Here is a 25,614-nt window from a genome sequence, read left to right as displayed (position 1 = left end):
GGTCCAGGCGGGCTGAAGGTGGGAGGGGGCAACCTCGGACCCACAGGGATGGTTAAAGAGAAGCTGCAGCTGGGGTGCTGGCGGGTGGCCACAGGATTTCCCACAGGAAGTTCCTGAGAGCTCTTCCTCTGGCCGTGTGTCTCATGCCTTAGAGTGTCAGGGGTCCGCTTTGGCCCTGGGCAGCCCTGGTGTCAGCCTGGGGACTGTGTGACCTGATCCGGGGCAGGTCCTGCCTCTCCTAAGCCCGTTTGCTACTCAGTCCAGTGGGATGGTGGTAATACACTGGAATGGCTACAATCCATGCATCCAGCATCTTTTTGGCAAGTGATAATTGGAATTTATTACAACCCTGCAGGGATCAGAGCTGCTGACCTGGGAGGGCACTTAGAGATCTCTAAGCCCAAGTTGACCATTTAAAAGGGAGGAAGTGAGGCCCAGGGGGTGACAGGCTCTCTCAGGGGCACCCGAAACCTGGGCTGGGCTGGGGTTGAAACCAGCCTCTTGCACACAGGGCTGTACGGGGCTGCTCTGTGGTGCAACTTCCAGGAGGGACCCCTTATTTGGAAAGGCTCACATTCTTCCTCTGGAAGGCTATTAGGGTGCACTTGTAGAGTTGGGGTACACGCTGTGAAGTTGGGGTACGGTATGCAGAGCTGAAGTATGCTGGGCACAGTGGGGGAGGCTCTTGGAAACCCCCTCGGCCTTGGGCCAAGAATGCAGCTACAGAGACAAACAGGATACGGGGGCTCGGGCCGCAGCGGGGCACAATGGCCAGGAGAGGAAACGCGTCCAGACCCTTTTATGGTTGTGGAGCCCATCTGGGGCCTCTTTCAACACAGTTTCCAGAAAAACAAAGGGAGCAGAAGCGAGCAGCTCATGTTCCGCACAATGTGGGGTTCTGGAGAGGCGGCTGGAGAACTAGGGGGCCCCAATCCACAGACAGAGGCCAGGCTTGGGGAGGCCGCACCTCCCTGGGGCGGAGAGGGAGAGCTGCTGGTGGGAGCGGCTGCCTGGCCCCCTGGGACCCAGGGGGTGGCGTGAAATCCTCCCCCATTACTTGGCCTGTGGTCTTAGGGGACTGTGAAAATGGCCACCTAGAACCTCTGGCTCCTGGCTTGTGGTCCCCGAGCATGTTGGTGGCGTGTGGGGTGTGGCCCGGCTGGGCTGGGGGTGTGGGCAGCCCGAGCTCCGGGCCTGGCCTTTCTGGGGCCCCCGGAGGGAGTGGCTTGCCTGCCCTGGACCTCAGCGGCCAGAGCTGCTCCGAGAGGGGCTCGAGCCTCATGCTGGCCCTCAGTGGGGGCTTCGCTGGTGTGAGCTGGCCACGCGCCCACACGCCTCCAGCTGCCCCCTCACGCCTGGGCTCTGGCCCACTGGGGAGGGGAGGAAGTTTGTGACATTGGGGTGACTGCCTTAATGCTGGGAGTTGATCTGAGGAAGGACGGACGGGGCGGGGAGGGGGTCATCCAGAAATATCTCGGCCCTGAGTGGTTCTCACTCTGGGTGACATTGCCCCCAGGAGACAAGTGTCTAGAGATGTGAATGGTTGTCACAGCTGGGGTCGGCTTCAGCTGGTAGAGGCCAGGGATGCTGCTAAAATCCCAGCGTACATGGCAACCCCCTCCCCGTGACAGAGAACAATCGCCCCAGCAGTGCCGCAGTTAGAAGCCAAGCCCGGGGGCTTCGGTGTCGGTCAGACCTGGTTCTGGGCTCACCTTCTAGTTACCACCGGCCTTGGGCATGCCACATCATGTCCCAGGCCTCAGTTTCCCTGTCTGTAAAATGGGCACATTACCACTGAACTCAGAGACGTTCCTGGTCATGAAGCCAGGCCATGAGTGAAAGTCCAGCCTTTCTCAAGCACAGGACGGAGAAGGTGGCCCTCTGTTCTTGATTCCTGGGTCTGGGCTGGGGCCAGCAACCAGAGCCACACCCCTGCCTCCGTGAGGGCCTGAGAGCACATGGGAGGCTAGGGCCAGGGGCCGACCCGTGTTCAGTTCCTGCTTCTTGTCTGAGACCCAGGAGACCCAGTTCTGGCTTCCCAGGCAGGGCTGAGGTCCCCTGCTGTCAAACCCAGGTCGGGCCTGGAGCCCAGCGGAAAGACAAAGAGGGAAGGACAGCAGACGCCCAGCTGTCCCCTGTGTGCGTTCCCATTGACTGGGCCAACGGGCCGGGGCAGCACCGGGACAGAGGGAAGGAGCTGCGCGTATGCGCACGCACACACACACACATGTGCGCATGTATGTCGTGTGTGTGCACACGTGTGTGTGCACGTGTGTGCGGTAAGTGGAAGAGGAAGAGAGAGCAGAGCTGAGGTTGGCGGGGCAGCTGTCAGACTTCCCCAATCCTGGCAGCTGAGGCGGTGTGGCCTCCACATCTGAGCCTGGGTGCCGGGCCCTGGGCAGGCGGGGCAGGGCCTGGAGCTGGTCCAGGACGGAGCTAATGATCAACCAGCCCTTGGGGGCGGTGCAGCAGCGTGGGGCCTGCCTCTCTCCGGAGGCACGGGTGCAGGGAGGAAGTAGGGCAGGAAGAGGGGCCGGTGGCGGCCACTGTGCAGTCAGCTGGGCTGCGGGCGGCGGAGACGGCCTGCGGGGCGAGCCAGCGAGGAGCTGGGAGCGGCCGCCTGGTGCCGCGGTCCTGCAGAGCGGGGCGCAGGTACGGGGCGCTGACGGGCGGGCGAGGACGGCTGAGCAGGCGTCGTCCACAGAGCTGGGTCTTGCCACGGTCGGATCTGAGCCGTCTTGCCTTTCACTTTCTTGGAGACTTTTCTGACCTTTTAGGATCGGGAGGGAGAAGGAGTGGAGTCTGGGGAGGCCCGAAGGCTGTGGGCACTGGTTAGCGGACTCCCGGGCAGAGCTCTGGGAGCACCCCGTGCTGGCCGGCAGCCATGGCCCCAGTGATGATGTCGGGTTTGACAAAGCACAGTCGCTCCCGTGATCTCGCTTGTCCCCCACTTCACGCAGGCAGCCAGCCAGCGCGTCCCGAAGGTCTGGCCAGGACGCAGGAACAGCGCCAGCAAGCAGGGTTCCGGGTCTAGGGGGCCTCAAGTGGGCCTCCACCCTGGGTTGACGCCACCTCTGGTAGACACCACGTGTCCCGGCCCGGGTGGCGCTGTAGCTGTGACCTGGCCACTCTGAGGTCACCGCCCCTGGGCCTCTTCTCCATCAACAAATGGGACGAGTGACTTGACCAGGGGCCCCAACCGGAAGGTTCTAGGGAAACCCAGACCCAAGGCTTCAGAGCACCAGGTCCTGCCCTGGGTGTGTGGTCCCAGCACATCACTGAGACCCTCCCCCGGCCTTCAGTGACCCCCGGCCCCCTCCGCCAGGAGCCCCACCCCTGTCTGTGGGAGTTTCCTAGAGATGACAGATGGCAAAGCCACACTGGCGGGAGTTAGTGTTGCGGGTCCCTTGGGGCGCAGCCTCCCACGGGGCGGGGCCTGGGTACGGGGGGCCGTGCTGTGGTTGAGCTTGTGGATAGAGGCGCAGCCGTAGAGGGTGAGCTCAGGTTCAGGGTGGGTGCCGAGGGCTGGACTCAGACCCTCCTGGGTTTAGATCCCACCAGAGCCGCCCCGGCCGGGCGGAGTCAGCACAGCTGCTCACGGAGCCGTCATGGCTCCTCTGTGCAGTGGGCCCAGCGCTCGCTCCCGCAGGCCGTCATGAGGACTAAGCGGGGACACTCAGCGCTGCGGGGCGGCGGCTCCCGACCATGACAAGGCTTCCTGTATCCGGTGTTGAGCCGGCGTCTGAGGCCTGAGGTCACTTAATCCCCCTCCCAAAACGCCAACTTTACGGCAGAGAAATTCAAGGCGCGGGGCACCCAGGGCGACTACTGTCCTGGGGCTGCCGTAACAGAGGGCCACAAACTGGGGGCTTCTGACCACAGAAGTTAATTCTCCGCCAGTTCTGGAGGCTGGAAGTCTGAAGCCCAGGTGTGGGGAGGGTGCCCCCCTCCCGGGGGGGTGGGCTCTGAGGGAGGGTCCTTGAGCTCTTGGCCGCTGCAGGCGACCCTGGGCTCGTGGGGCGCATCGCCCTGGCCTCCGGCTCCATCGTCACACAGCATCCCAGGTGTGCCTGTGTCCCTCCTCTTCTTATAAGGACCCCAGGCATGCAGGGACACCTCGGTCCTGTGTGACCTCATCCTAACCTCACCTGCAAAGACCCTGTTTCCAAATAAGGTCACCTGGGCTTCCCTGGCGGCGCAGTGGTTGAGAGTCCGCCTGCCGATGCAGGGGACACGGGTTTGTGCCCCGGTCCGGGAAGATCCCACCTGCCGCGGAGCGGCTGGGCCCGTGAGCCATGGCCACTGAGCCTGCGCGTACAGAGCCTGTGCTCCGCAACGGGAGAGGCCGCAACAGTGAGAGGCCCGCGTACCGCAAATAAGGTCACCTTCTGAGGTTAGCGGTGGACATGACTTTGGGGGTGCACTGGTCACCCCAGTACAGGGGGTGACCAGACAACCCTCAAGAGGTGCTTCTTGGTGAGGTGGACGAGGTCTGCATGGCCCTCGAGGCATTTGCTCAGTACGGGTCCAGAGAAAGCTCTGGCCAGACCTCCCCAAACCACCTCTTCCCTTTGTCCCGTCCGCATTTATTAAACGCAGCTGTAACCCAGGAGCACCAGCCTTTAATCCATTGACCTCCTTGTAGGTGGTGTTTTCATTCTCATTCTCTGGTGGGTAAACTGAGGCATGGGGCGGTGTTCTGGTGCCAAACTCCCGTCCCCTGGGTTTGGGTGCTGGCTGGGACCTGGGGCCTGTTGCTGACGCATCGGGTGGCCCAACAGTGAACAGAGCAAAGGGGCCAGAGGCCACAGGGAAGGACAGTCCCTGAGTCTCCGCAGGGCCGCCCGTGGGGGCTCTGGACACCTGCCAGGCTGCGGGCTGGGCGGCCCCTCCTGCAGCCGGGAGCCGGCAGCCTGTTGGGCTGAGCAAGGCTATTTTAGGACCCAGCAGGGAGGGACCCTCCCAGGGAGACAGAGCCCACTTCCTCACGCGGGCTGTGACCAGGAACCCCACGCTTACGACTGTCCCCGGCAGCCCTGCCTGATGGGCAGGCCCCTCATCAAGAGTGGGAAGTCCCCCGAGCCCCGAAGCCTTCTGTTTTCTCAGGAAACCAGCCCTGAGCTGCTGGGGGCAGGCCTGTGGGGCAGGGACACAGGCGCTGATGGGCTGGTCCTGACTCCTGGGCGGAGGCGGGGACAAGAGTCAGACGCCCTGGGTGTGGGTTGTGCAAGATGCCTGGCTGTAGAGAGGGGGGGACGAGGACCCCGGCTGGGGTTATAGAGACCCCACAAACAGGACCTGTGCAGGACAACGGGTCCAAGTGCCCTACTGAGATGCTTCAGAAGAGCAGAACAGCGGGGATAGCAGCCTGGCCTCCAAGCCGCGTAGCCGCGTGCTTCCCGGTCCCGACACCCACCTGTGACCAGGCCACGGTGCCCTCGATGACAGGTGTGGGGCTCGCCGTTTTCAGAGTAAAGAGAGGAAGGAAACAGACGATGGCTTGGCTGGGGGCTGAGGAGGGCCAGGCAGATGGAGCGGCACCCTGAAAGATGCCAGGAGGTCTTCGTGTGTGACAAGGGCGGGGATGGCCCCCGGGGACCAGGGCACAGGGAGTGCAAGGCACCAGGGCTTGAAATGACATTGGACATTTAACAAAGGTTGCTGGAGAATTCTGCAGCAGTGCTGCGTTCCTGGAACCTGCCGGTCCACGCTGCTTCTTCCTCTGGCAAGGGAGCACCCTCCGGCCTCCTCCCTCCTCCCTGGGGGCGAGGGGCTGCCTAGAAGGGTAGCAGGGTGGGCATGGACAGGGGTGTCTGTGTGGGGGGGGATGTGAGTGTGTGAGAGAGTGTTAATGTGAGAGTATGTGTGTGTGTGTGTGTGTGTGTGTGTGTGTAGGGGGTTGAGTTGCCCCCCGCCTCGGAGCCCAGCCCGGTTTCTCCATCTGTAGAACGGGGTGATGTCCTTTCCCCGCCGGCTGCAGTGCACCTGGCTGAGGCGCCTGGCGCATGCAGGTGTTGACAAACACTTGCGTCTGAGGCCCTCTGGGAGCCTGTGGAGACTCGCCACCGCCCTGGGGCAGCCTTGGGTCCGTAGTTCTGAAGAAAATACTCCTTGCTGGGTCTGACGGAGGTCCAGCTTCCCTGACCCTGGTGAAAATTCGAGGCAGGGAAGTGAACCCAAGGCTCCACCCCTCGCAGGTCCCACCTCCACTCTCTCTGTCTTTTCTGCACAAATACAGGAACGAAACTTCCAAGGGATAGAACGCAGCCCTTCTCAGGGTTTAAGACGCTCTGGTGGCTCCTCTGTGCGTTCACGGGGCGCTCAGTGCTGTGCCCCCCGCAACCCTGCGTGCCCCGTGTCCTCTGCCCCAGCCCCCAGCCCCGAGCCCCCAGCCCCGAGGTGACGCGACAGCTGCCGCCATCCGCCCCCGCATCTGCTGCCCATTCTCTGCTGCAGGAAGCCGGTGGAGCCGGGAGGCCGGCCAGGGGCTCTCGGGGTTGTGCAGGCCCAGTGGGTTCTGAGCCCCATGCTCCTCATAGCGTCCTCTGGTCTCTGCTGGGCCCCCTGTTCCCCAGCACCCACCGCAGGACGGGGTGTGGGTCTGGAGGAGGCCACACCTGCTCTCCAGTTTGCAGTTTTGTCCCCAGGAAAGGGGCTCAGAGGTGCGCTCTCCTGTCTCCCTGTGCGTCCCGCTCTGTGCAGAGGGAATTCTTGCCGGCCTGGTCAGGGTTTGGGGTTGAACCCTCCCAGCTCTTCATCAGAGAACAGAGACCTGACAAGAGGACCTTCTCTTGCACTTGCTTCCTGGCCTTGCTGTTGCCCACCTCCGTGTGAGTGAGCGGGGCCATTCCTGTCCCCTCTGTCCCCGAGGTGGAAACTGAGGGGGGCGTAGTTGACTCCCGTTCTTGTGGATGGGGGCAGGGGCTCTGCCTCTGTGCCTCAGCCCCCAGCCCAGGCTGCACACCCGCCCTCCCTGTCACCTGTGCCTGGAAGGGGCTCTGTGTCCTGCTGTGTCCTCTAATTGGTGACCAAACCCCAGACCCTGGCAGCACCGTCTGTCGGGTCGGAAAGGGCCTCACTCCTCTCTGGCCCCAGGAAAGAGTGGTGCATAATGACCGGCTCTCGGGGGGAGGCCCAAGGGCACCCCGGGAGTGGGGAGCGGTCTCTGGTTCCTCCCCAGCCACTTCCTCCTTTCCCTCCCTCTGCCACCTGCTTCTTCCCCTCACGGGGCAGCGTGGGACCTGGCCCATTTCCTGCAAAACTGGACAGGGTGAAGTCCTCTTCCGGTGAGAGAAACGGGGCCCACTGAGGCCCCCAGGACGCGGACTTAGTTATAAGGAGCAGCAGGACCCCCTGGGAATCCGAGGCTGGAGTCACAGCCCAGCTGAGCCCCGTATGCAATGGAGCTGTGTACTCTTCTCTCAGGAGATGCGCTGTCTTTGGGGGAATCTGTCCCTCCCAGCCCTCGGTGGGTGGGAGGTGCAGTGGGCTTATCTCTAAACCACGGTCCCGGGATGTCCCAAGAGGACACCTGCTCTGTTCCCTGTTCCCCCACGGCCTTTATTGCTTCCGTGTCGCGCTCGTTGCGGTGCGTGGGCTTCTCGTTGCTGTGGCTTCTCTTGTTGCGGAGCCCGGGCTCTAGGCGCACAGGCTTACACTAGTTGTGGCATGTGGGCTCAGTAGTTGTGGCACACAGGCTTCAGTAGTTGTGGCACATGGGCTTCAGTAGTTGTGGCACACGGGCTTCAGTAGTTGCAGTGCACAGGCTCAGTAGCTGTGGCTCGCGGGCTCTAGAGCGCAGGCTCAGTAGTTGTGGCGCACGGGCTTAGTTGCTCCGCGGCATGTGGGGTCTTCCCGGACCAGGGTTCGAACCTGTGTCCCCTGTATTGGCAGGCGGCTTCTTAACCACTGCGCCACTAGGGGAGCCCCGGTGGGAAGGTTTTGAGCAGCCTCCAGGTGCCAGGATCTGAGCTACCTCCTCAGGGTCTGTTGATGAGTGAGAATGGCCCCTACCCGCCCAGACTGTGCTGTCTGGAGGGGAAGTGGCCGGTGAGCAGAGCTCTGGAAGGATGCTCAAGGGTCCACCAGGCAAAGAGGAGGCGTTCTCTCCTCTTCCCCCAACTCTGGCGGCAGATCTGTGCTGGTGCCGGCCGCCTGTCTTCTTAGAGAGGTCCCCACTGCTGACCCCTGCACTCTCTTCTCTCCACAGAGGCCAGCCCGGCATGCCGGGCCCTTGGCGCTGAGTCCACTGCGTCATGGAGGGCCTGACGGGGAGGGGGCCCGTGGGGCCCCCGGGAGGCAGCGGTGGCCGCGAGGTCCAGAGAGCGGGAGCGAGTGCGTCAGCCGTCTGGGGGCGAGCAGGGCCTGAGGAGGCCAAGGCTACCGTGGGAAGCGGTGAGTGTGGCGTGTGCGTCCACCCTGCCGTCCATTGCACCCAGGATGCCGCTGGACGCCTGCACTGTCAGTGCTTGTGTTGAAGGAGGATATGCCCAGTGAGCATTTACGACAGATGGGGGCCCACCTGGTGCTTCTCCAGGGCGCGGCGGGAGGGGCAGGGGTTGGAACCTCTAGAAATGCAGCTTTGGGTGCCCACAGTTCTGCTTTGTCCTTGGAGGTGAGTCCCGGGGATTCCTCAGGACGGGGCGTCCCTCATTCTTCCAGGAGCGCAAACCAAGGCCCAGGGAGGGGAAGGAAGCAGGGCCTGGGCCAGGCCCTGGGCAGGATTACTTCCTGAACAGCGGAGGATGAGGGGTGTGACCAGGGCAGAGCCGTCTCCCACCCGACCTGCCCATGTGCGCGCGAGAGGGGCTGTGCCGGGAGCAGGGCTGGGCCACGTGACGTGGAAACCCGAGGGGTGGCCTAGGAGATCTCCAGGACCCCTCTCCCTAACTTCTTGGGTCCTGGAGGCGAGGAGGGAAGGGCGGGGGGAAGGCTGAGGTGGGCCCAGGCCCCTCCCCGAGCCCGGGACAGCCTGTCCTCCTGTCCCTCCCTGGGCTTCCCTTCGTCACCTCATCACCTTCAGCCTGGTCACCTGCTTAGTTGCCTCCAGGGCTCAGCACATAGCAGCTGAGCACATATTGGAATGACGAAGGATCGATGCTTTGGGAGGATGGAAACAAAACCTCATACTCGGTGCCTGGCCCAGAGCCTGACGCCGTGCATGCTTGGCGATTAGAGGTATTTTTACACCTTGGCGATTAGCGGAATTTTTACACCTTGGCGATTAGCGGAGATGGGAAAGGTCGGGGTGGCCTCGTGGGTGCTGACTCCTGTAGTCAGACACCTGCCTGGCCTGGGGATCCCACTGGGCCGGGCGCCCTCCAGTGCTCGCCAGCACGCCACAGAGGAGCTGGGTTCCGCCGGATGCCTGGGGGCCAGACCAGCCTCCCGCACGGCAGCCCAGCCCCGGAGGGGCCGTGAGTCCTGGAGCACGGGGATTCCTGCCGTCGGTGCCGCGGCCAAGCCAGAAGCATTCTGACCGTGTTGCCAAGTGTTTCCTGCCCTAGCTGCCCCACAGCGCAGCTGGCATTGGCTGGCATTGGGGTGGACCTGTGAGCCCAGGCAGCGGGGTCTGGGAGCCCCTCCTGTCTTCCTGGGCTCTCTGGCCCCGAGTAGCCAAGTGGCCAGTGGACTCTCACCCCATCCACCCAGAGCCCCTTCCCGTTTCAGCTTCTTTTGCAAATTGACAACAAAAGTCACAAGAAATAATATAAATAATTCCCATGTACCCCACCCAGGTTCCTCAAATGTTGACATTTTCCTATGCTTGCCTTCTGTCTTTCTGCATTCACAGATCTATTTATATTTCAGGACAGTTTAAGAGTAAACTGCAGACACGATGCCCCTTTATCCCCCAGTGCTCTGGCGTGTGTGTTTCCTCAAACCAGGACCTGCTCGTACAGAACCATTGTGCAATTTTTTCAAACTTCCAACTCTCCTGGTTTAAACAACACCATTATCTAATCTGCAGACGGACCTCACTCCCATCCTGCCATCTGTGCCCGTAATGTCCTTTCCACCAAAGAAAACCCTGGTCAGGCTCTGCGTGCTGTGGCCACGTGCCTGTGGAGCTTTCTAACCTGGAGGTTGATACTTTGAAGATTCTGGGCCAGGTATATTCTGTAGAACGTTTGGGTACAGCTCAGTTCAAGCGTGGCTGTTTTTTCAGGATTGCAGGCAGGCACTCTGGGCAGAAATACCGCAGAAGTGTTCGGTTCCTCTCCGTGCGGCCGACCAGGAGACCTCGATGTCCATTTGTCTGGTCTCTGGTGACGTTCACGGCTCACGTCCATCGCTTGATTAAGGAGATGTTTGACAGTGTACATGTCACTGTCAACGTCACCCTTCTTCCCTTTGTCATGAGTAAGGAGCCCGTGGGAAGATACTTGGGGACTTTGTGACTAGCCAGTTCCTCTGGTCCTAATCAAACAGTTTTATCATCCGTGCAAGGTTCTTGACTGAAATCATAACATTACGACGGTTGCTAAGTGGTGACTTTCTAATGCTGCGTTCTTTTGACATTTGTTAATGGACCTTCCACTGAAAAGAAGAGCTATCCCCTCTCCCCAGGTATTCATTGATTTATTTTAGCGTGGGTGGGCTCAGAGGTCTTTATTTCATTCTCTGGACTCTACCAGTTGCTGTCATTATTTATTTTGTTGTTCACGTTGCCCCCGATTTGGTCTTGTGATGCACCTCCAGCATCCTGTGAGCACATCCTACTTTCTGGGACAAAAAGAGGCTCACATCTCATCTCTGCTCTCCCTGTCGCAGCCCTGGAATCAGCCGTTCCTCAAGGAACCCTGGCTTCTCAGGGGGAGGACGGAGCTTAAAGCCGAGATCTGGGTGCCGTGCCCTTGTTCGGATTTGACAGGCATGTCTGAGCCCCCGCTCTGGGGATGCAGAGCAAGGAAGGGCTGGAAATGGGCTCTGACCACACAGGCTTAGGGCTGGTATAACGTAGGTGGGGAGAGAGCAGAAATGAGCCTATCGTTTTGCACGGTCCAAGGCCAACGTGGCAGCACCGTGCCCACGGCTGAGCGGTACTTCCCCGGGGTGAAGAGGCTGCAGTGAGGTTCAGCACCGTCTCTCGGAACCACAGGTGCTTCCAGATCAGATCCCCTTTGATCTGAAGGCCCTGATTGCTCACCCATTGTACAGATGAGAACCGAGCAGGGCAGAGACGGGTGTGTGCGTGGAGGGGCCTGGCCGAGATGCAGACTGGGAGCTGGCTTCCCGGCTGGGGGCTGGGGGCTGGGGGCAGGGACAACCAGCAGAGGACCGGCCTCACAGGCCAGTCAAAATCAGAATGCAGCCCCATCTGCCACAGACCCCGAGTTCCCCCTGGGCTGTCACCTGTCCTCTGTGGTTAACAGAGTAAAGGCCCCCAAAGAAGTCCACATTCTAGTCCCCAGAACCTGTGCGCGCACACACACACACACACACACACGTTACCTCCGCGGCCAAAGAGACTTTGCAAAGGGGATTAAGGATCGTGAGACGGGAAGATTATCCTGGGGTCAGAGTCGCAGAGAGGTTGGAGATGCTGTGCTTTGGGGATGGAGGAGGGGCCTCGAGCGAAGGAATGCGAACCCCTCTGGAAGCTGGAGAAGCAAGGACACAGATTCTCTCCTGGAGCCTCCAGAAGAAAGGAACCAGCCCTGCCCACATCTTGTTTTGTCCCAGCAAGACCCGTCTCAAACCCCAGAACAGCAAGATAACACTGTTGTTTCCAGAAGCCTCTAGGGTAGGGTAATTAGTAACGGCGCAGTAGGAGACTCAGCCTCCGACCTTGTTGGGCTTTATGACCCTGGAGGAAGGGTGTGAACCGTGGTTTATAGGGGTGTGGACATACCTTTCTTCTGGAAATACCTGGGGGCTGGCGCCTGTAGCTGAGAGTTGCCTGTTCTCACCTTAATCACAGGATCCTGCTCTGTTACAGACGCTGCCGCCCCTGGCGTTTCTCCACCGGCTGCTGGGCCCTCTCCTGGCCAGATGGGCTCCTACCCCACAGGTAGACGTCCTGGGCGCTACGCCACGCGTCGGTGTTAAGTCTGGGCTGGGGACGTGAATGTGGGATATCTGGGCGTCCCCCCTTCCCTCCGGCCTCACCCATCCCGTGGGCTTCTGGTTCAGGAGCGTCTAACCCAGCCTTCTCTAATGTGGACGCCCTGCTTTAAGGTCACCCTGAATGAGAGGCTTGTTAAACACTGATGCCTGGGTCCTGCCGGGGTCTGGGGTAGGGCCCAGGACTCTGCATTTTTCACTTGGGGACAGGGTTCACCTGCACGTGCAAAGGGCTTCCCTCGACTCTGTGTTTGCATCTGCCCACACAAGAGGGGGGCACGGCCCTGGAGGCTGCATGCAGGGGAAGTGAAACCCCAGGAGGGACACCCTGGGGGGCAGGGGGATGGCAAGGGCCCTCGGGAGAGGCATCGGGGAACTGCTTCCGGGGAGGGGCTCCGAGGACGGAACGGCGGGACTTCCGCAGGGCGCTGATGGGCGGAGGGGGGCAGCAAGAAGCCCCTAACGGTGGAGACCCGACTCCGGAGCCCCAGCTGTGGGGGGCATGGAGACCCCAGCGTTTTCGGCCGTCCACCTTTGCCGTGACAGCCGCCCGTCCTCCGGCTTTTGCTTCGGGTGGGCAGCGCTGCCTGTGGTCACTCGGGATGAGCAGGACTGTTGAGCAACGAGGGAGATTATCATGGGATTGACAATTCAACCCCACCCTCTTACGGGAGTAGGAGGGGTCACTTGTTAGAACCGGTTGGGAAATGCTGGGCTGGCTTCCTGCTGGGGGAGGGGCCTGATTCCAGATCCCAGATGTGCTCCTTTGCTCCGGCCCTGCCCCCCAGGACGGGATGGGGATGCCTGCTCGAGGGTCCCCTAGCTGGAAAATTCCAAGGCAGGTGCAAGGCTTATTCAGAGGGTGTGAGGAACCTCCCTCCCCCTCTCCGCGTCCTGTCCCTCTTCCTCTCTCCCTCTCTCTTCTGCCCTCCCCCTGCCCATCCTCTCCCCTTCATCTCCCCTCTCCAGTTTTGGAACAGCCCATGATCTGAGGATCCCTGCGGCCAGGAGGCCTCTCAGGGGGACGGGGTGTGGGTGGGCAGGGGACATTTGAGCTGGGATCCAATCATAGTGCACCAGCCAGGCCAGGAATTGGTCTGGGAGAGGGTGCTTCAGGTGGAGGACAGGGTGAGTGCAAAGGCCCTGGGGTGGGTTGGGGGGGGAATGCCTCGATGTCTCAGGGCATCAGAGAGGCGGCCACAGGCTGGAAGGGAGGGGGAGAAGAGGTGGGGCTCTGCGGTGCGGGGGATGGCTCTGCGCCTCTGCGGGGCGGGCTCTGCGCCTCTGCGGGGCAGGGTGAAGCGCAGGCTGCTCCAAGCTGTGCCTGGAAAGGTGGAAAGGATCCGCATTTTATTCTTCCTGAGAGGCAAAACCACCGGGGCTGTGCTGTCTAATACAGTAGCTACATGTGGCTGTTTATGTTTAAATTTAACTTAAATAAAATTAAAAATCCAGTTCCTCAATTACACTGTCCACATTTCAAGAGCTCAGGGCCCTATGTGGCTGGTGGCCTCTGTGCAGGACAGTGCAGAGAGCAAACATGTCCGTTGCTGCAGAAATTTCTGGGGAACAGCAATGCCCAGAGGGCTGAGAGCCAAGGCATTCCATAAGCCAGAGCTGGCTGGGAGGGGACCCTCTGGCCCTCTGTGGACCAGAGAACCATCTGGAGGGAGGGCCAGGGCTCAGACACTGCTCAGGAGGCCCTATGGGGCGGGGCCACGGTGAGGGGTGAGCACGGTGCGTTCAGCCTGGTTTTGCAGGTGGGTTAGTGGGCTTCGCTTGTGGACCAGCCAGGGGTGTGTGAGGGAAGGAGGTGTCGTTGGTCTGAGCAGGGTGGGGGAGGCAGTCCTTCTGGAGATGGTAAAGAAAGGAGGACAAGCCAGTTTTGGGTGCGGGGGGCGATGAAGAGTTCTAGGATGCCCGTGGGGTGTCTGCTGGAGTTTGGATGTCCCATTGGAGCCCAGGCGTGGAAGCAGTCGGGGCTGGAGGTCACGGTGACTTGGGACCATTTGCTGAATGCCTGCCCTGTGCTGGCCTGTCCTGGCGCTGTGACACAGTCCACTTGCTCCCATCTCTGTAAGATGTGGGTAGCACGTAACTCATTTACCACCAAAGAAACTGGGCCTCAGGGGAGAAAAGCACCTGTGCAGAGTTCTCACAGGCAGTGCACGTGGGCTGTGAATCCGGGTCCCCGTGATTGTGGGCGAGGGCCCTCAGGCAGGGCAGAGCACCCCACAGAACTGGCCTGGGCCAGGGAAACTGCCCACCTTCATCTTCCCCTTCCAGACCTGACTTTGCAGCTGCTGGCCGTGCAGAGGAAAAGCGGATTGCCCGACCCCAGCCTGCAGCAGGTCCTGCGGGGCCGGCTCCGTCTTCTGGAGAATGACAGCTGGGAGGTGGCCCGTGCTCTCGGGGTGAGTCTGGCTCCTCGGGGGGCCTGGGCGGGCAGAGGTGGAGGGGATCCACGCTTGTGAATGGGGTCGAGGAGGAGAGGGCAGTGGACGTAGGAGGAGGTCTGTCCATGGTGTCCAGACCTTACCTGATGGTACCACCGCCGGGGTGACTTGTCCCCCGTCTGCTCTCCTGGCTGTCTGGCTCCGGGAACAAGGGTCACACAGGCCCAGACACATGTGGGCCACCACTTTCTGAATGCCCCAGTCCCTTTCTCCATGGACACCCCACCCTGCTAGGAGTTTGAGTCTCTTCATAGGGAGCAAAAAGGACTGCTGTGAGTTGATTTTATTCTCTGCTTGATTTGTTGGTGACGGACGGTCTGTCAGGAGGTTGGGGGGAAGGAGGCTGAGCTGGGCGACCTCCCCATGGCTTAGGGCTGAGAGGCCACAACCTGACCTTGCGCTCAGCCTGGCCTGACCTTGGCCGAGGTCCCTCAGCCTCTGTGAACGCAGCTTCCTCAGCCACATATGGGAGACGCTTAGCTTTATCACGCCACGGAGCTGCCGTGAGGACCTGTGAGCAGCAGGCACGGTGCACCCAGCTCGGTGCTCTGCAGGGGGGCTGCCCCTGTGATGCCCGTCCTGGGTGCGCACTGGCTCTGGGCTGAATCCCGGCTGTCCCAGGGTCAGACCTCGGAAAGGAACCGGGACCTTATTTCTTAATCCAGATGGAGATGATAATAGTACCCTCTCCCCCTTGGTCAGCGTCAGCTGGTGTCACTTTTAATGCCCCAGCACCACCAGGAGTGTTCATGAGATGGGTGTCAGGAGAGGGGATGCTGGACCTGCCACAGAGGGTGCAGGTCCAGGGCATGGAGGCTGTGAGCTCCGGGAAGGAGTGGGGCTTGGTACAGCCCTGGGGAGCCACAGCTGGCTTGAGAAGCAGGAGAGGAGCAGCTTGGTTGTAAAGGAATCAGCTCTGTGCTTGCTGTCCATATCAGGGTCACTTAAAAAAAAAATTAATTAATCTGTGCCGGGTCTTAGTTGCGGCGAGCGAGATCTTCATTGCAGCATGCACTCTTAGCTGCGGCATGTGGGATCTAGTTCCCTGACCAGGGATCGAACCCGTGCCCCCTGCATTGGGAACGTGGAGTCTTACCCACTGGCCCCCACCAGGGAAGTCCCGCCAGGGTCACTTCTGCAAAACGTTTCTACTGCGTGGCTCCGTCCTCCTGACGGGCAGACACCCCAAAGCCACTAGGACTGTTTCTCATTTCTGTTTCTTCCCCGTAAGGAGCTATCGGCCAGGCTGCTGTCCATCCACAGTGACCAGGATCGGATTGTGGTGACGTTTAAGACTTTTGAAGAAATCTGGAAGTTTTCCACCTACCACGCTCTCGGTAAGGCGGTGACCCTCGCAGACCCCGTCATGGGGACGCGTGTCACACGCCAAGCATTTTATGTTACCAGTCGGGGCTTTAGACTAAGTTAGTTCATGATGGCCTCTGCGGACGTCATCTGTTCTCAGTGAGGGTGTGATGGGCGGAGTCGCAGATGCACACGGGTCTGAGCGCGACTTGCCCCCGGGGCAGCTGAGCTCTCACTGGCCGAGCACAGACCAGGAAACCCTGTTTCAACCTCAACCCAAGTGCTTTCTTTCTGAAACATTCCCTGTTCTAAGGGAGACTTTGGCCGTCTAAGTGCCTCTCCTGGGGAAACTTGCTGCCCCGCTCCCGCACTCCCTCAGGAACCTGAGGGCTGAGGAAGTGAGAAATTAGACTCACAGTGACCGTTTCTTGTGCCCCTGGAGCAGGGCTGTGCCCACGCCTGCAGTGCACGTGATCTCCTTGATCTCCCGTCCCATCTCATAGAAGCAGAGACCGAGGGTCCTAGAAGAAGTAACTAGACCCCGCCCGAACTTCCCAGGACACAGGGAGGCAGATGAGCTGTCCACCATCACGGCTGGTCCTCTCGCAGCCCAGATGGTCTGACCTGTGGCCTGCCCAGGTAGTGGACGGTACCACGAGTCCCCAAGGACCGGGTGGTCCATCTCCCTGGGCTTGGTCGGCGCAGGGCTCGGCCAACACCCAGCCATCAGGGCTTCCCTGCCGCCGGCCTGGAGCCCACTGGTAACCAGGGCTGTCTGCTCCAGGCTTCACTCATCACTGCCTGGAAAACCTGCTTGTGGACCAGACCTTCTGGCTGCTCGAGCCTGATGAAGACCAGGAGACGGCCATCCAAGTCCACGTGGATGAGGAGGCCTTGAAGCTGACGCACGAGAGCCTCCTTTTCCAGGAAGGTGAGTGCTGTGCAGGCGATGGTGACCTTGGGTAGCTCCTCGCCGGGCTGGGGACGCCCCGGGGCCGCAGGCAGCCTAAGGGCTCTGGAGGTGCCGGAGACTGAGGGCGCTTGGGGCAAGGAAAAGCCCCCCCAAGAAATAACAGAAAAGGGGTTTGGCCAGCGCCCCCCTAAGCCCGAGTTCCTGACCGAGCTATTGCTCCCAGTACCTCGGTGGCCTCACAGTTGGGCCCCGAGGCCGCAGCAAACAGGCCATTGGCTGCCTGCCCTTCCCCAGCCGCAGAGCGGACAAGAGGAGGCCGCTGTGGTCCAAGCAGGAAGGGCCCTTGGGATCACATGTCAAGCCCCTCAGAGCCCAGACAGGGAAACTGAGGCCCAGAGAGCCTGAGGCTGAGCCAGGCTCCCGGGCAAGTCCCGGCGGAGCGGGGACTCCAGCCCAGGTCCAGCCTCCAGGTCTGGGCCCCTGGGGCCTCCAGTGTCTTTCTGTGAATGCAGAAACTGGGGTGGGGGAACCCCTGCAGGTATCCCTGGTGGAGAACAGGTAGTCCCGCCTGCAAACTACAGCTGCACCTGTGTCCAGCCGCCTGAATGACCACCCTCTGCCGCTTTGAAGGGCCTTTCTTTGTGCTGTGTCCTGACCACCACGTGAAAGTGATGAATGGCCTCCAGCCCCTCGGGCAGGCTTCGGGGTTTCCCCGGGCAGAGGCGGCGCTGCCAGTGGACTCTTTGGCCCCCAGCCACAACACATCCTCAGAGGAGCGGACAGCCGCGGAGCCCTTGATTCCGTTCCATCAGTAGGTACCGACCTTTGTTTCTCTGCTTCCTGTGGGTCCAGCGTGTTGTCCGGCCTCCCGGAGACTCCCCCAGGCCCGGGTCCAACCGTAGGCCAAGGCTGGTAGACGGGGACCGGTGTGAACCCGAGGCAGGCCTGGCCACGACCCCTTCTGCTATTTTCAGTGTGTGGCTTCAGCTAAGCCAGTCCAACTCTCTGGGCCTCGGGGCTGCCACCTGCACAACAGGACAGCGACACCTCCAGGCAGGGCTGTCCTGGGATGAGATGGCCTGGGAGTGTACAACATGGGGCTCTGGCTTCCTGCTGTAGCTTGTTCTGGAAAGCTTTTGAGGGAGATACGTAGCCTGTGCTCATAGTAAGGGAGCACGCAGGGATGTGTGCAGATAAGAACCAAGGCAGGGACGGCCTGGGGAAGGCAGGGACAGGTAACACGCAAGTTCATGCTCGTGTGCTGAACGTGGGGCGTAAACTTGGCTTGAGCTTCCTGGCGGCCAAAGCAAAGAGAGAAACTGCATCTCCTCGTGTTCAGTGTCTATGAAATGACAGTCTGTGGCTGAGTTTCTCTCCCGGGGTGATGGAGGGAGGTCCCCGAGGATGCCAGCGTGAGGGGCGGCAGGAGACACCTGGGCTGGGGGCCGTGGGGCATGGCTGGAGCTGAAGGCCGCACACCTGGGCGTGTGTGTGTGTGTGCGCGCACACGTGCAGTGGGGGCAGGTGGTGGATTTCGCTCGGGTCCCTGGGGGCCGTTGACCTGTCCAGCCTACACACAGTTTCAATCTGCCCTAAACCTAAAATCCTCTCTCATCCCACTCCAGGTGGGCTCTTAGGGTCCCCTGGGACCCCATCAACGACTCCATGGGTGGACCTGTGACGCCGGACATCCAGCCGATGGGTAAGTATTTCCACTGGCCCTCCTCCCCTGGGGAAGAGGTGGGTGAGGAAGGGCAGGCGCCAGAATTCCCGAAGCTTCTGCACCCACCCTGAATCCTCCCCGAGGCAGAAGAGGCAGCTAGAATCCCCTCCAGTTCCTGAGGCAATAACAGAGGCTCAGAGAGGTCCACTGGCTGGTCCAAACTCACACAGCACGCGGGGAGGCCAGGCCGGGGTCCCTGGGCACCCCGCCTCTAGAGAGTAACTTCCACACCCTATTTGACCAGCACTTCTGCAACTTCTGCTCTCTTTCTGGCACTGGGTCAGACACCTCGGAGGGCCCTCAGACGGTGGAGGTGGGGTGGGCAGGGCCCCGGCTGAATTCGCCACGTGTGCAAATGGAGGAGCGAGAGGCAGGGGTCTTGTTTAGAAAAGACGGCCTGGGTCCCTGGTCCAGTGCACTGGCTCTGCCCCAGGCTGCTTGGTGTCTGGGTGGCCTGTGGACCTGTTAAGTGGACATAAGGCCCCATGGGAGGACACTTACAGCTGGATTTGCCCTGGGTGGGCCCTGGCCTTGGAGGCCGACAGCCCCAGGCCTCAGTTTCTTATCCTCAGCGTGGGGATAAAGAGGCCCCCGCTTGAGGTACCGCATGGATGTCCAGCCCCTCGTGTGCGGCAGCCCCGCACCCTGGCCAGGTACTGAATCAGCTCCTCAGCAGGACGGCATGTTCCCTGGCTGGGACACCACCCCTGTGGCCGAGGGCCGCCCGTCCCTATCCCCCCCAGCACTGACCGTGTGGCCTCCTTCCTGCAGCTGTGGGCCTGGCCTCGGCTGTGGCGGACTGCCAGGGCTCAGGGCCCGAAGAGATGACCTTCCGAAGCGGTGACCACATCGAGATCCTGGGCGCCCAGGTGCCTGGCCTGCCCTGGTGCCTGGGCCGGCACGCGGCCTCCGGCCAGGTCGCCTTTGTGCAGACGAGCCTCATCAGCGCGCAGGGCCAAGCGTCTGAGTGAGTGGCTGAGGCCTCGCCCCCTCCTGACTCCACCCCCCGCCCCCGTGGGAAGCCTACCCCGTCCACCTGCTTCCCAGGTGACAGACCCGCAGTGTCCTGGACGGCACCTCCTGCCCCTCCCTAGCCCCTCTTCCTGGTCGTCACTCCCACCTCCGTCCCCAGGGCTGGGCCTAGCCCAGGGCCACCCCACTGTCCCCAGGGCATGGCTTCAGCTTCCTGTCTGGACCCCTCCTGCCCTTCCTCCAAGTGCTGCCAGGGTTGGTCCCTGAAATACAAAGGTGTCCACGTGCATGGGTGTCCTGGGGCTGCGGGGACAGCACCACAGACTGGGGGCTTAAAACAACAGACTGGAGGCCAGACGTCCAAATCACGGTGTGGCCAGGGCGAGCTCCCTCTGGGGGCTCCACGGGAGGGGACTTCCCGCCTCTTCCAGCTCCTGTGGCTTCAGGCGGTGCTCGTGGCCGCATCACCCCAACCCCTGCCTCTGTCTTCACGTGGCTTTCTCCGTCTGTGTCCTCTCGTCTGTCTCTTGTAAGGGCACCAGTCCTTGGATTTAGGGACCATCCGGATAACCAGGATCATCTCCTCGTACCAGGATCCTTGACTTGGTCACGTTTGAAAAGACCCTATTATTTCCAAATAAGGTTACCTTCTGAGGGTCCAGGGGAACATGGGTTTGGGGGGGACGTTATTCAAGCCAGTACACCTGCCATTCCCCTTCATAAAGCCCTTTGAAGCTTTGGGCCTGTCTTTCAAGGCCTCTTGCAACCCAGGCCCTGGTCACCCCCAGTTTCAAGGCCACCACTCACCATTGCGTCACCCTGAGGCCAGCGTGCGGGTTGGCTCACCCCTTCTAGAACGATTCTGGGTTATGCGCCTCCCTCTACGTGAGATGCCCCCTCCACCCCGACCATCCCGTTTTCCTGGGGGCTCTCCATGGCCCCCAGTCTCACCTCCAATGGCTCATCCCTGGGCGCACCCTCCCTGGCTGTGCTCTACTCCCCGTGTGACCTCCCCACCCCCATCCAGGGGATTCTGAGCCAGGACTGTCTGCTCACCTCCAAGTCCCCACTGCCTGGCCCTGGGCAGCAGCAGGGGGGTCTTGAGAGAGTGGTCAGCCAGCACAGCTGTGCTCTTGGCCTTTTGTCGTTAAGACCTCGGCCCAGGGGTCAGTGTAGAGAAAGGACCCTTCACTGGGTCAGCGTCTGCCCCTCGGACGCACTGTGAGATGCTCGTCCTCGGCGCCCCGCTAGCCCTGACGTACACACCGTCTCATTCTTGGCACCTGAGACAGACCAACGCCTCCCAAACCAAGTCTCAGAGGCCACTCTGGCTTCACGACATGTCCCACCAGTCACTCTGTTTCCTCATTCAAGTGTCTGTCTGCTCCATGGCCTCCTGTTCATCAGAAACTGTTTGAAGCTGGGCTGGGCTCGGATGCCCAGAGCAGCAGCTAGACCCAAGTTTCCCAAAGTGTGTTCCCCCCAGGGCTCCATCTCAAACTTCATCAGTGACGGTGTGCTTCCCACACGCCCTGGCTGCTGGTCCACGGGGATTCCCAGCACAAGGAAGGCACCCAGAGTCTGAAACTTTTCTTTCTCCTGTTGAAGTGCGTTCTTCACACTGGACCTCCAGACAACACTACTTTTTTTTTTTTTTTTATGCGGTATGCGGGCCTCTCACTGTTGTGGCCTCTCCCGTTGCGGAGCACAGGCTCCGGACGCGCAGGCTCAGCGGCCATGGCTCACGGGCCCAGCCGCTCCGCGGCACGTGGGATCTTCCCGGACCGGGGCACGAACCCGTGTCCCCTGCATCGGCAGGCGGACCCCCAACCACTGCGCCACCAGGGAAGCCCCAGACAACACTATTAGCTGTTGTTCTGTGGATCACTCCTTGGGCACCCTTGGTCATCATCTCTGGGGAGACCACAACGGCTCAACAGATGTCTGGGCTCCATGTGACTTAAACCTGTCCTGAGCTTGCTAACGGGCTGAGCTGCAATTGCTGTGGGAATGAGCCAGTCTGTTTTGCCCTCCCTTAACCCAGAAGGGTGACGGGGCCCAGTGCCATTGGTCCCGTTTACAGCTGGAGAAGCCCTAACAGCTTCCCTCATTCACTCAACAGATGTTTACGGAACATCTTTCCTATTCCAGATCTGAGTCTTTTATCTTCTGTTTAATGAGCATTCTGGTAGCTATTCATTTCTTTTAACTTTATTTTGACATAATTTCAGACTTAGGGAAAAGATAAAACAAGGACATAAAATTCCTGGATGTCCTCACCCAGGTTGCCCAAATGTTGACATGTTATGACGTTTACTTTCTCCTCTTTTTTGTTTTTCTAAATTCTTTGGGAGTCAGTTGCAAACACAATGCCCCTTTACCCATAAATAATGCGATATGTGTTTCCAGAAATCAGGACATCATTTGCGTGGCCACAGCACAACTGTCAAAATCAGGAAGTTAACGTTGATAGAATCCTGTTATCTGCAGACCTTAGATTTTACCAAATTTTCCAGTAATTCCCTCTATAGCCAAAGAAAATTCCAGACCCCATGTGAGCACCTGTCTGTCTCTTTAGTCTCATTTCCTTGATCTGAGACAGTTCCCTGTTCTCTTTGTCCTTTAGGACACCAACACTTTTGAGGAATACAGGCCTATTTTATCAAATGTCCTGCAATCTACCCTAAGGTTTTCTTTAACTTCTCAAAAGAGCTCCCTCTAAGTTCCAAAGTACGTGTGAAAGTTTCATATTTTGCTGGTAATTTAGCCCTGTAAGCAGAAGTTGCCTCCCCCTCCCTGTCTCCTTCCTGTTTTCCTCTCCCTGAGTTTTCGGAGCACACACGTGCCCTGAGCTCGTGTTGTGTGAGGCTCTGTGTGGAGCTTACAGTGTGGAGGAATTGAGTCTGCTTGCAGCTGTCATGGCCGGCCTTGCAGGGGAAGGGGCATTTAAGGTGGGGCTTTGAAGGCTGCCCAGGAGCTCACCTTCCCAGGATGCTGTGACCAGCTGCATCTGTCATGGCATTTCCCACTCCTGGGTGTCTGCCTCTGGCCAGACAAAGCAACCTTAAGGGCAGGATCTGTTTTGTTTTTATCTTGGTGTCTTCACCGCTGGGCACAGGATAGGTATGCAGGGACCATCTGTCAAGTGAGGGAGTGGAAAAGGGTCTTTGTGTGAAATCTTGGAAACGTGCAATCTAAATGCACTTTGTTTTTTCCAGCTTGGAAAATGTGATTTTTCTCAATGAAGAGGAAAGGTCTTTCTTCAGCAGCGAAGGACGCTTTTCCGAGGAGGATGCCAGGCAGCTACTCAGGAGGATGTCCAGCACGGACGTCTGCACTGTGTACAGCTTGGGTAGGTGTGCTTGGGTAGGCGCTCTTCCCACCCCCCTCGGGATGACTGTGGGCCCCTCTCAGGACCCGCCGCTGGTTACACCCTACAGCCCATGATTTAGGACAGTTTTCTCGGGGCAGACTTCTGCAAAGACCACGAAGGGTGCAGAGCTGTCCCGTGGCTGAGACCCCATCAGCCCTATGCGGTCGGCACCGGGCTCTGTGAGTTTGGACTGTCCATTCAGCAGAGCTTTGGATGGACCTGCTTCAGCCCCTGTTCACAGCGGCACCCACCCCGCTTCCCTTCGGGAATGTTCTGCTTCCTCCGTCACGCCGCAGTAATGAATGCCAGCCCCTGGGCTCTTAAAGGTGACCAGCCAGTTGCTGTCACTGCCCTCCCGGTAGGTGGGGACATGCCGGGCCAGACACAGAGGAGCCAGGGTAAGGGGCCGGGAGATGCAGGAAAGCGGGCCCGAGCCTCCCAGCTGCCCGAGGATGGGCCTCAGCGAAGCCTTTCCTCCGCTAACTCCAGGTGCCCGCCTAAGGCCCCCTGCTGCACTGGGGCAGGGCCAGCGTGCGGGCCCTGGGCTGCAGTGCGAATCATAGATGAAGGAGGCGTGTCAGCAGCCACAGCGAAAGGAAATGCAGGAGAGGGGACGGTGCTGGAGCAAACTTACCCCCAGCTCCCACGGGTCGTGGGGACGTAACGTTACAGCTCATTCCTTCACCCCTCTGGACGGAGATAAATGTTCACATGTGTACACACCCACACAGATATATGCACACACATGCACACACACTCAGATGAATACATACAGACACACTCAGGGCCATACGCGCACACCCACATACCCACCATGTACATATACATATGCACACACTCGTGAACACACACACACGTACACATACGTGTACCTATGTACACACATCCACACATATGTGCACATGCACACACACATCTTTTCTGCCTGCTTGCTGACACGTGTTATAAGGCTTTTCCTGCCAATATTAGATTTAAACTTTCGAGATCCCACAAATCAGTTTTTCTTCCTAAACAGGCATACTTAAATTTGACCTTGGCATATCAGGCTTAAGCCAGCCTGGCACACGATTTCTTCTCTTTCTGCGGAGGCCGCACTGGGACCCTCGTTTGCGGGGTGTTGTGGGATCCTCTCTGCCGGGTGCTCTGTAGTTGGCAGCACGTCACACTTCCCATGTGTCTTTGCAGCTCTTTTTCTCCTTTGGTTTCTATGGCAACGCTGTGGGCAATTAGCGCCAGCCCATTTTCAGGAGGTGGGAACTGAGGCGCAGGGGAGCGCTGGCAGTGGGAGAGGAGGGGGTTCAATCCCAGATCTGCCGCCCTGCCCCTGGGAGAGCTGATGGGATCAGTGGGGAGCGCGTCCCCTGTTCCCAGAGCAGGAGCTGCAGAAGTCAGCGGCCTCTCAGGGAGGATGGAGTCCTGCAGGGGAGGCCTAGGGCGGGGACACATCCTGGAAGATGTGGCTCCTCGGCCAGTGCCCCACCCCACCCCCAGCCCAGTCCGTTTCCCCGCAGGGAGCTGGTGTCAGGGACGTTACGATTCCGGTGCGCCCCACCCCCGCTCCGCCCCGACTTGGCCCTGGACACACAGGGTGCTGGCCGGACGGTGATGCTTTCCTTCTCTCCCTTTTCAGACACAGAAGAAGCTGAGATGCAGCGACAGGAAGAACATGGTACGTTCTCCCCACACGGCCTGGGGTCCCTCCGGTCACGGGGCTGGGCCGTGGGGTGATGCCAGACAGAGGGGGCAGAGCTGGGCTTGGATGGGTGCCGGCCATGGACCTTACTCCTCCGTGGGGGAGGGCTGGAGGGGGGACGTCGGGTGAGGTGGAGGCGAGGCTCCCCTCCACTGCCGCAGCAGGTCCCCAACAAACGTGCCAGCCCCCCTGCACTGTGCCTGTGTAGAGAGGGTGACCTCTCCATGGCCAAGCCCATGCCGGGTCCCCCTGCACTGTCCCCAGCAAAGACGGACCGTCCCCGCCATTGTCTGAGCTCATGCCTCGTTCTGGGCTCCTTTCAGGTAACCTAGAGCCGCTGAAATTTGCCCCGCGCCCTGCTTGGAGGCGTGAAGGGGGTGTGGAGCTTGCTGAATTTGGAGGCTTACGTTGGAAAAGTCCCTTGAGGATCTGCTCTTTCTGTGGGGGGCTGGTTCAGGGAGACCCCCTCCTTCTCCCTCCACACTCCCCCTCCCCACAGTAGGGGGTCGGAGGCAGGGAGAGCCTGGGGACACAGGTGCCAAGGACCCTCTGAGATTCCCTGGGGATGGGCCCCATCTAAGCACAAACACGGACGGACCACTGTGGGATGTGGTTGAAGAGGCCCGGAAGCCAGCCCCCGGGGCCCCAGGGCGATGCCAGGGCCCTCCCTCCTCCCCAGACCCTCTGCAGGCTTCTCTTCGGGGCGGATCTCAGCTGTCGGGGACAGGATAACCGGGATAACATGGGAAGATGCCCTGGGGAGCCCACTTGCCGCCACTGGGTGCAGGCGTTTCTTAGCTAATCAAGTACATGGTCACGTCACACATTTGCCGCTCAACCGTACTTAATGTTTTAAATTCTTAGGCTTTACAGACTAACAGACAGTTCTGAACATATTTTTCTACAAGTGAACTCCTAACAGAAGAGTCTTTAGATCCTGGTTCTTTCCTTCCAAACAAATTCCCCTTCAAAGCCCATGTTTTTGCAACAGGAAATGTAGCGTGTTTGCTCCTCGAGGCTGGACATGCCTCCGGGCGCTGAGTCCATCCAAGGCCAACAGTCCCTTGGCGGGCAGCTGTGGGCACCTCCTTGTCCCCAGGCTCTCTGGCACTC

General features: G+C 60.1%; 1 protein-coding gene across 3 annotated transcripts in view; it reads left to right on the top strand.

The window, feature by feature from the left end:
* The first annotated feature begins 2,518 nt into the window (after positions 1 to 2,518).
* Positions 2,519 to 25,614, top strand: part of SH3TC1 (SH3 domain and tetratricopeptide repeats 1) — a 37,082-nt gene continuing 13,986 nt past the window's right edge. The window contains exons 1-11 of one of the 3 annotated variants that reach the window (XM_067734992.1): positions 2,519 to 2,652; positions 8,210 to 8,394; positions 11,942 to 12,013; positions 14,353 to 14,480; positions 15,754 to 15,859; positions 16,612 to 16,758; positions 17,371 to 17,551; positions 18,366 to 18,442; positions 19,235 to 19,430; positions 22,654 to 22,787; positions 24,439 to 24,477. In XM_067734992.1, the coding sequence (XP_067591093.1) occupies positions 8,256 to 8,394; positions 11,942 to 12,013; positions 14,353 to 14,480; positions 15,754 to 15,859; positions 16,612 to 16,758; positions 17,371 to 17,551; positions 18,366 to 18,442; positions 19,235 to 19,430; positions 22,654 to 22,787; positions 24,439 to 24,477 (1,219 nt within the window). In that variant the 5' untranslated portion in view covers positions 2,519 to 2,652; positions 8,210 to 8,255. Of the gene's footprint in view, positions 2,653 to 8,209; positions 8,395 to 11,941; positions 12,014 to 14,352; positions 14,481 to 15,753; positions 15,860 to 16,611; positions 16,759 to 17,370; positions 17,556 to 18,365; positions 18,443 to 19,234; positions 19,431 to 22,653; positions 22,788 to 24,438; positions 24,478 to 25,614 lie in introns of those variants that run through there. The other 2 variants (XM_067734993.1, XM_067734994.1) reach the window with 2 other exon arrangements.

The sequence above is a fragment of the Pseudorca crassidens genome, chromosome 4 (genome assembly GCF_039906515.1).
Source record: "Pseudorca crassidens isolate mPseCra1 chromosome 4, mPseCra1.hap1, whole genome shotgun sequence".
Taxonomy (NCBI): Eukaryota; Metazoa; Chordata; class Mammalia; order Artiodactyla; family Delphinidae; genus Pseudorca; species Pseudorca crassidens.
The sequence above is the reverse complement of the archived record's forward strand: the minus strand, read 5'-3'. Positions and strand labels throughout refer to the sequence as shown.